This window comes from Fistularia commersonii, chromosome 17 (genome assembly GCF_037954325.1).
Source record: "Fistularia commersonii isolate RoL2024-O1a breed Wild chromosome 17, RoL_Fcom_v1.0, whole genome shotgun sequence".
Classification (NCBI taxonomy): Eukaryota; Metazoa; Chordata; class Actinopteri; order Syngnathiformes; family Fistulariidae; genus Fistularia; species Fistularia commersonii.
In genome coordinates this window covers 3,529,639-3,539,322 of record NC_141300.1, presented here as the reverse complement: position 1 = coordinate 3,539,322, position 9,684 = coordinate 3,529,639, and the positions used below count along the sequence as shown (strand labels likewise).

The 9,684-nt window shown below is 38.5% G+C and overlaps 1 protein-coding gene across 8 annotated transcripts in view; it reads left to right on the top strand.

The window, feature by feature from the left end:
• fgd4a (FYVE, RhoGEF and PH domain containing 4a) overlaps positions 1 to 9,684 on the top strand; it is a 59,145-nt gene that overhangs the window by 19,641 nt on the left and 29,820 nt on the right. Inside the window, exon 1 of one of the 8 annotated variants that reach the window (XM_086162567.1) lies at positions 6,483 to 6,528. The exons of the other annotated variants lie outside the window; for them this stretch is intronic. Within the exon in view, the coding sequence (XP_086018693.1) occupies positions 6,498 to 6,528 (31 nt within the window). The 5' untranslated portion in view covers positions 6,483 to 6,497. Of the gene's footprint in view, positions 1 to 6,482; positions 6,529 to 9,684 lie in introns of those variants that run through there. 8 annotated transcript variants of the gene reach the window in all.

Here is a 9,684-nt window from a genome sequence, read left to right as displayed (position 1 = left end):
CAACCGTTCGCTCGTCTGGGCAATTTCGGGTCTCCCTACCAGCTGTACGAACATGCAGACTTCACATGGCTTGGAATCAAACCAGGGATTTTCTTGCTGTGAGGCGAACCGCTGCACCACCCTACCGTCCATCCTGCAATTATTTGTTAAAAATAATCATAATAATCAAGGTCAGTGTGACTGTCTTTGTGTTACACACTGTTCTGCCGTACTGTTGTTGTGTTGTGAAACTGATCGAAACGTCACCTGGCTTCAAGAGTGTTCGGTTGTATTCTTCTGGTTCATCACATCTCTGCGCACAACTGTCTCTTTCGTTAGAAAAATCAAACATCCACGGTCGTGATTGAATGAGTATAGAATATGCAAAAGCAAGAACCCCTTCGCTGTTCACATTTTATGACTTGAGCATCAATCAAGTCTTTCATTTCATTTTTATGTGTATGTTAATTTGTTTGGCTTAAATTTTTGACATGTGACATTACATAAACTTAGTTGTCTTGTTTGCATGATGTTGAATTTTTTGATACACCGCAGCCAACCATCAGTGAGAGGTTGCAATGTAAACAAAAACAAATAGGAAAATAGCATTTTATAAGACAGTAATGCATGAAAAGTTCAAGACAATAAAAATGTTAATCTCCAAATACAGGCAGTTGTTATAAATGGCTTAACTGGTTAAAAATCAAAGTTCAAAACATTGAGTCAAAATGAATAATATCTGATTCAGTGAGAATAAATTGATTATCTAAGTGCTCTGTTTCACCATGCTTATTCTGTTTAGTGAATGTCATCAGGGAAGGGAAGATTATTAATTTTACTTAGAACGTAATATTTGTATTAGTAAGTATTTATCATTTTTATGGCATAATAATTACTAGAAAAATGTACTAGATTATCAATAATTTATTGAAAAAATGTGCTTCATTGCATTCACATGTTTTTCTGTAAGTTGCCCGATAATGGTGTTTTCACAAACTGTCCATATTTCACAAATCATGGATTCAGCATTTTCAAACTTAAATATGTGCTCTTTGTTGTATTATTGCGATCTCCATCACTTTGTCCACAGCACACAATACAGTGCCATACTTGCAAACCAGAAATAAATCCCCACCTGTTGTGGATTAAAATGACCAAATTGCAATATCTGTTAAAACTGCTGCAATGAATCACAAAAATAAATCCCGGTCCACCGAACACGTCCATCAAATGAAAGAATACAGTTTAGTTATACAATTGATTCAAATCCGCATCTAGTGTTGCTGTTGAGAAGGGCAAGTATCACTTTCCCATCTTGTTTTAATATGCCTAATGGTTAGAAAATAATTTTTACTAATAATAATGCTGAGTCTGTGAGACACCTGATTTTCCCAGGGCATTTGCATGCTACAAATACAATAGTACAGGACATTGTTTGAGAAGAATGGTGATAACATTTTTAACATAAATATGTCAGGAATGAGGAAGGTTAAAAAAGGAAGTCACAATGTTTTTTTTTTTTTCATTTTTTTTATTTATTTTCAAATTTGCTCTTCCTCATCTCAATCATCCCTTGCCGCCTGTCTTTTGGCTCCAGGCTTGCCTGCTAGCTTGCTGTTGGAAGGACAGCGGGCCTTTCTGTGTATTCCAGCTCAGCAATGTGCATGTGAGCTCCATTCATACTCTGAACAATAATCTGGTTTCACACAATGATCCTGTTCCAATTCTTCCTAATTGGCAATATACTCAACATCTTGCCTCCATGAATTATGCATGGAGGCAAAGGTATTTAATATCTGTGATCTTTTTTTTTTTTAAAGCACCATGATGAGCAGATAGGAATGAACACACGTGGAATATTATTGACAATTTGACCTTTTTTTCCTAGTTATCTTGAGCCGCAATAATCAGTATACACAGATTGGTACCCAGCAGTTCCATCTATTTTTAGGTAAAATATTCATTCCTCAGCCCCAAAATGTTCCTTTTTAGTGAAGTTATTTTGCCCCAGGATTATTCTTGCAATCAGGCAAGAATTTGCCAACTATCTTACATTTTTAGAATATGCAGCAAAAGCCATTCAATACATATAAATATATGCAGTACATATATATATATATATATATATATATATATATATATATATATATATATATATATATATACACATACATACATACATACATACATACACACACACACACACACACACACATATATCTTCTCCTCTTGGGTTTTTCCTTCAGGGGTTGCTATAGTGATTCAATCCTCTCCATCTAACTCTATTCTCTGTATCCTCCTCTCTCACACCAACTACCTTAATATCCTTTCACAGTACGTCCATAAGTCTTCTCTTTGGTCTTCCTCGAGACCTCCTGCCTGGCAGCTCCTATTCCAGCATCTGTCTACCAATATATTCACTTTCCCTCCTCTGTACATGACTGAACCATCTCAGTTTGGCTTCTCTCACCTTCTCTTCTAAACATGTGCTGTTCCTCTGATGGACTCATTCCTGATCCTATCCATCCTCGTCACTCCCAAAGAGAACCTCAACATCTTCATCGCCATGAACTCTAGCTCTGCCTTCTGTCTTTTGGTCATTGTCACTTTCTAGTCCATACAGCATCGCTGGTCTCATCACTGCCTTGTCCACCTCTCCTTTTATTCTTGCTGATAATCTTCTATCTCATGGTATCCCTAACACTTTTCTCCACCCATTCCAACCAGCTTGAACCCATTTCTTTACCTGTTTTCCACACCCACTGTTCAAAGTATTTGAAATCCTCCAACTTCTTGATCTCCACACCCTGCAGGCTCACCGTTCCACCCTGGTTCCTCTTATTCACACACATATATTCTGTCTCACTGCAACGAACCTTCATTTTTCTCCTTTCCAGTGCATACCTCCAACTCTCTAGAATTTTCTCAACCTGTTCTCTGCTCTCACTACAGATTGCAATGTCATCTGTATGGAGATATACATATTTGAACAATATACATATATAATAAATTTATATAAATGTTATACACACATAATGTATATAATTTTGGCATTTTAGATATGATATTTATTTACTCAAAATACATTGGCTACCTGTTGATGTAAGTCAAAGGTTTCAAACAGCCAGTTGTAACACTGAGTCCCAAATTCGTTGTGTCATTGAGAGCTGTTGCAACTCATGTACTGGAGGCACAAGTGACAGAAAAGTAAGTTGAAGAAAAGCGAGTTCAGACCTCAGCTAGTCTTATATCTACTGTGACTTTTCATAGCTGAAGGCTTAAGTCCATTGTGGGCCTCGCTTTGAAAGACTTGGAAAAGGACTGATCAAAGAACCCTGAAATAAACCCTTAAACCTGCACTCAAGCTAAGACTGAATGTGTCATCATATACTTCTAAAGTGACTTGGTTTTAAACATGAATAAATTATTTGCTGGAAAATACATACATTGTTTTTTTTTTTGTCATTAAAATTAACTTTCCTGTTCTACATCAAATTTGATATTGCTTTAAATCTGTTTAAAGTGCAACTGTTGGCTGTCACATTTTGAATGAACTAATTTAATTCTGAGTGTTGCCAGGATATGCTCCCTCAAGCGGTATAAAACATTTTGCTGTTTTGAAGTCCCAACTTTGTCAATAAGGAAATGCCACAGAAACCGGGACATTCTTTCTTTGTTATGTAGGAAGATTGCTCAAAATTAGCTCAGCGCATAATTGTCTCTCACATTTAGTCTCTCATGAAGTTATTTTGGGGCATTGTTTAAACTTACAAAGTCGTTTACTTTTGCTCAGCTGATGGAAACTTTAATAGCTATTTTTGTTTTAAAAAGTAGATGGAAACAAAGCCTGAAAAGGAGGAAACCCCCCCCCAGGGCCATGTGGCTCTGCAGGGTCCGACTTAACTGAATTAAATAAATATGAGTGCAGCTGCTTCCCTGGAGTTTTTTATTTAACGATTTTATAGATACAGTCTATATGCTTTTTTAAGTGAGGGAACAAATCATTTCAGAATTTTGGATTCACTCAATCTGAGACATTTGAATGCGATTCGCTCCAGACTCCCTGTTACAGAGCGAGCTGTGAAGAAGTGCTCCTGTTTGAATAGAGCTGTCTGCTGTGAGCCAGTCAGACGTGGCAATTGGGTGGACAGCGTATTGATTGACACATTTGGACGCTCCTGCCCAGCAGCTGTGATTTGTTATCTATGGTTGACACATAGGTCAAAGGGGTATGGAGGAGGAGCGTCTCGGAGAAGGAGAAGCGGGCTGATAGAGGACGGCGGTCAGAAAACAGCAGCAAAGTGAAAAAGAGAAAGTAAAAGAGACATCCAATTGAAGAGTTAATGTTGCATTTTGGGGTGGCGTGATGACAAGGTGGTTCGCGCTTTGACCTTCCAGCACCCTGGTTCGATTCCGACAAGGGGACCTTTTCTTTGTGTCTGTGGGCGTTTTCTCCAGGTTTTCCGCTTTCCTTCCACAGTCCAAAAACATACAGCAAGTTTGCTGGAAAAATTGGGGAAATTGCTCCAAATGAGTGAGTGAAGGTCGTCTGTCTTTGTATGTGGCTCTGCGATTGATTGGCGACCACCCTGCTTCTCGCCCGATGACAGCTGGGATAGGCTCCAGCATCCCCCTTGACCCTGGGTGCAGGATAGGCAGAAGAAGATGGATGGATGTTGCATTTTGATCCAATCATGCATACTTTCCAACAATCAATCCCTTTCCTAGTGATCATTGAGTCCCTTATCTCTCCGCTGCTGTTTACGTCTCCTTCTCTGATCAGCTGTGGAACTAACAGAATGTAAAACAGGTTTGGTGTTCCTCCAGATTACAAAAAATATCTCCGGTAATAACCAAGAAGTTTATGTATTTTGTACGGACACAAGAAAGGGCAAAGTTCAGCTTCATAATCAAGCGCCACTCCCTCCATCTGTCCAAATTAGACACGGGACAGAAGACATGTTCAGATCATGCTAAAAGCTTATTTTCACATGCTGGGACCAATGGGGAGATGAATAGGATGAGAACACATTGTAAAGTTTTAATGAGGCATGTGTTTAGCATCCTAGGAGGTAAACAGTGAGAAACCAGCTCCGTGCAAACAGATTAACCAAATTCGTCAAGACAAACTTAATCCTCGGCTTCTCCCTTGTAAGATTACGTTGTCAGCTGAAGACGTGGTATCAGACTGTTTTTAATCGTTTATGGCTCGTCGGCAAAAATGCAGTAGATATAAATAGATCATTAAATTTGCATGACCGACATGAGCAGTCCTTTTCCCGGCACCGTGAGGCACCTCATCACGCAGCTCTTTTACCCAAAAAAAGACAATATGTGCACTGAGGTTTGTCAAATCAAAACAAAAAAAGCCAATTAATACCTATGCTTCGTAAATAAGTCAACTGGTAATATTGTCTAACAAGCTAAGAGCCTGTTTTTTTCCCCGAGCTCAAGCGGGGAAGAAAGAGGGTCTCATCTGGTTGCTTTTATCACATAAAGGCTTGACAAGGTCATTTAATTTTCACTCTATTATGTTTGTGGCAGAGGAACATAACTCTTTGGTAATTGTCCATTATGTAAGGACAGGAGAACAGGGATACGGTCGCATCTGGTCTCTTTCAGTAGCCAATCTCCTCGGCGTTGCACGAGGAAAACCTCAGACACGCATTATCACCGGCACAAATCTCGATGTGATTAGAGACGTGTGACTTGGCATGTTAATATGTTCTCCTGTTTCCATTATTCATGAGTTATTTTTGATCAGGATTTTTTTTTTTTGTTAAGGCAGCAGTGCCAGTGAAGCTGCAGATAGATGTATCCATAAATCAAGTTGCAGCGCACTGACAAATGCACATTCTGCTTTGCGATTTGGCCTTTTAATCTCGGGATGTTTCTATTAACATTAACTAGTGCTGCGGTAAACCCTAATCGGCTTGATATTGGCGGGTGTTTGCAGAATAAAGAATTTTGCAGCACGTTTACCTCGTAACCAAAGGGTGTTTTTAATTGCAAATTGTGACTCAAAATATATTGACACAGGCCAATAACGCAAATTGGTAGTCCTCAAGATTCACCACTCACACAGTTCACTCTTTTTTCCTATCACTCACACTTTTCCACACTTCATTTCATCTCCTGATCTTCAGTTACTTTCCATCCTCTGGTTACTCCATTACTTTACTCCCTAATTCTTCACCTCACCCCACTCGTTACCATAGCCACTGAGGCTTGCCTTCAAAATGCCACTGGGGAAAAAAATGAATGCCAAGACAATTTTCAAATTGAGGGACAACTTCACCTCCCATTTCCCATTCTTTGTCATACCTGGTTACTCTAGTTTCTACAGAACCGGTTTGAACAGTTGGTGATATAATAAACACAAACGTGAAGAAAGCAGCTGTTCGGGACACTTGAGGCAGAGAGCAAGACCATTACTTCCTTTCAAATGCCAAAAACACTTAAATGTTTTTGTTTGTTCTTGATTTTTATTTTTTTAACGGTTGAGCAGTAGACCAACTATGGACCGAGAGAGGAGCAAACTTTGTTCAGGTATGACAAAGATATTTTCTAGGGAGAAGCATGTGGAGAGCTAAGTAACATTCGATTATATTTTTGGTCTCTTTTGAAACATGTGTTGTGAACACCAGTTTATCAAGTGTACGATCAATGTATGAGCAATGTCTTGTTGAAAGTAATTACCCAGATAATTGCTACCAACTTCCATGACAAACAGTAAACTCTGTTTTGGATACTGATACACATGTGACTTGGCTGATATTGGTATTTTATCATCCCTTGGAGAATCAGGAGCTCATTTCCCTAACATTTGTTTACCTAACTGTTTGTCAACAGGAAGAAGGGAGTCTTTAGAAAAGTAATGTGACATAACTCAGAGATGAATTTTGTGCTGATTCTGTCAGTTCTTTCAACATCTGCCATTTTATGTACTCTACAGAGCATTTTTAATTGACTGGAGACTCTAAATTCCCCATATATAGGAATACGAAAGGGAATGGTTCTTATCTATTATTATATACACTATATATGGTGTTAATCCTTGCCTCATGAGACTGCACACAGGAGGGAAGATATATATATATATATATATATATATATATATATATATATATACTAGTAAATTTGTATAAATTCTACAGAACATCACTGATATGTGTTGTTCTGCTGTTTTAGTTGGTTGATCCAAGCCTTTGGAGTCTCAATGAGAGACTCTGCTTGTTCTCTTAGAGCGAGTCAGTGCAAACTCACACTCCCTGGGGTTTATGTCAGCATAACTTACTCACAACATGTTTTGACTGTGAGACGTACACATGACAACGTTGTCATGAATGCCTTTGTCTGTTAAATCTTGAGTTGTATCTGTGTAAGACAGAAGACATCCCTTGGAACTGAATTAACCAGTGGTGGGCCGTCAAGGCCTTCTCAGCTGGCCTAAAAAAATATCAGAATTACAAATGTTGATTATATTTTGTCCATGAATACTTCCATGCATTTTAACATAACAGCATTTAACCAATCACATTTCAGCCATAATCTGTTGCCAGGCAGGGTCAAAGTCAAAGGAATCTGCAATTCAGTTCTGCAAGCCCTTTACGCAAAAAATAAGTGTTGATGACGCTGTTACTTCAACCAATCAGATTTTGAGTTGGCGACATCAAAGCCCTCTAGCAGGCTACAGCAACGTCAGCGTATTCACACCCTCTGATTGGATAGTCAGAGAATGGACAAGTGTATTAGCCAGGAGAAGCATAGTAGCCAACTGCGAACAGAAATACAGTTGTGCCTGTTTAATATTGGTATTGTCAACCCAGAATGGCTGTAGGAGGAGAAGAAACGGATTTAGTTACTAATATATTGTTAAAGCAATTTTCTTTTTGAAGAAAAGCTGGACATGGTAAAGAAAGGTAGCAGCTAGCAGAATTTTGGGTGAGTAAAATGCTGCTATTTTCCTAAATAATACTGCAAGTTTCTAAGGTTATTATTGGTGCTCTTCATGTGTTGCAGCTGTTTGCTAGAAAGGCATTTATTGTGGCTACTGTCCGTTTTTGTGGCTCCCGCCACGGGACCAAACTTAGTTGTCACGGTGTGTTCAGATTTCATTCAGGGAAAAACATCATAATGGTCAGGAACTGATCAAGCAGGAACGGTTTATTCAAAGTCAGGAAATACATGAGATATCTCTAACACTACACGAGTTATCTGTCTGCAATGCACCTCTCTTTATACTGCATTTCTGCATAATAAGATGTTTTTTTATAGCCACAAACTAATTATTTGGGGTTGGATTGATTCGGAGCACTACTGAAGGTGTGAAATGCACGGCCCACCACTGGAATTAACCCCTTTAACAATGTTCTATGTCAATAAAATGTAGTCAAGGTGCATTATCCAGTGCCTGGGTGAGAGTGAGTAGGAGTAATTGCTGGGATTATTTTGGGTTTGTATGGGTTTTTTTTTACATTTCCCCTTTTGGTATTGCTTAGTAATTTATGAAGAAGAGAGGAAACAGAAGCTCTGACCTTCATTTACATTAGGTTTCAGTCCAACTTTTCTCTATACCATCCCTTACGCAGAATGGTAAATTCCTATATAATTTACACAGACTACTTATTGTTTTTTGAAAAGCAGCGTTTTTTTTAGTTTAGTTTTGCTTAATGTTCATAATTTTTGAAAACAGGATCTAATAACATGTTCCCTTTTAAGAGTGACAAAAGAGGAACTTGAAATTTGTACCGCACAGAAACCCACCCTTATGAAACAACAGCCGATTTATCTTCATCTGTGACTTCCCTCACACAAACTGAATGACAGAATATAAGTAGAACTGTGTGCAAATTAGCAAGGCTGGTATTTATATGATCATTCCTTCTCTGCTGTTCAATTGTAGACCATTTTTGCTGATGAGTTGCAGCTGTGACCCATTTGGTCTCATCAGGTGAACAGGGAACTTAATGTTTCTCCAATTGGGGACAATTGAAGTTTCTCTGATTCAGGAACAGCAATTTACTTTCTAAAACACCCTGTGAACGTAGAGTTAAGAGCAAAGAACTTCAACCACCTCAGAGGTGATATGAAGGCAAGACAGGCACCCCATTAGCAAGTCAAGTAAGTCAAGAGTGTGTTTTTGACAATGATAAATATTTTTTTTCAGATATCTGCAGCTGTCTACATTTTTTGCAATTCGAGAAACCTATCTAGTGTTAAAAAAAAAAAAACTGCAACAGTTCAATGTCTTTAGTCATATCCTCATTAACCAAAATACAACACATTAAATTCAAAATCTATCAGTCTGTGTGGCCGCAGTGGGAAATAGATTTTTTTTTTTTTCTCTTTTTTCACTGACTATCAAGATCTCCTGACCGCTGCCTTGTTGACCCAAACCCTTTTCCAAAAGTCCTTGGTCATTGCATGAATGTGATCACGTGACCTCACACCGTCTGAAGATAGACTTGGTCATGAGAACAAGGAAGTTTGCAGAGGAAGTTTTCAGTCAACAAGTCTATTTTATATTTCACTTTACGGACACTTTCGTTTTCATTTGAACTTTTTACTGTTTGGGTAAATCAGTGGAAGGTTTGGCATCTTGTTGTGCCCTTTTCTTCTTTGTGTGTAGGTTTTAGCTTGTAACCACCCTGCACACATGCACACGCACACATGCATACATCAGGAAACAATACACGTATGATG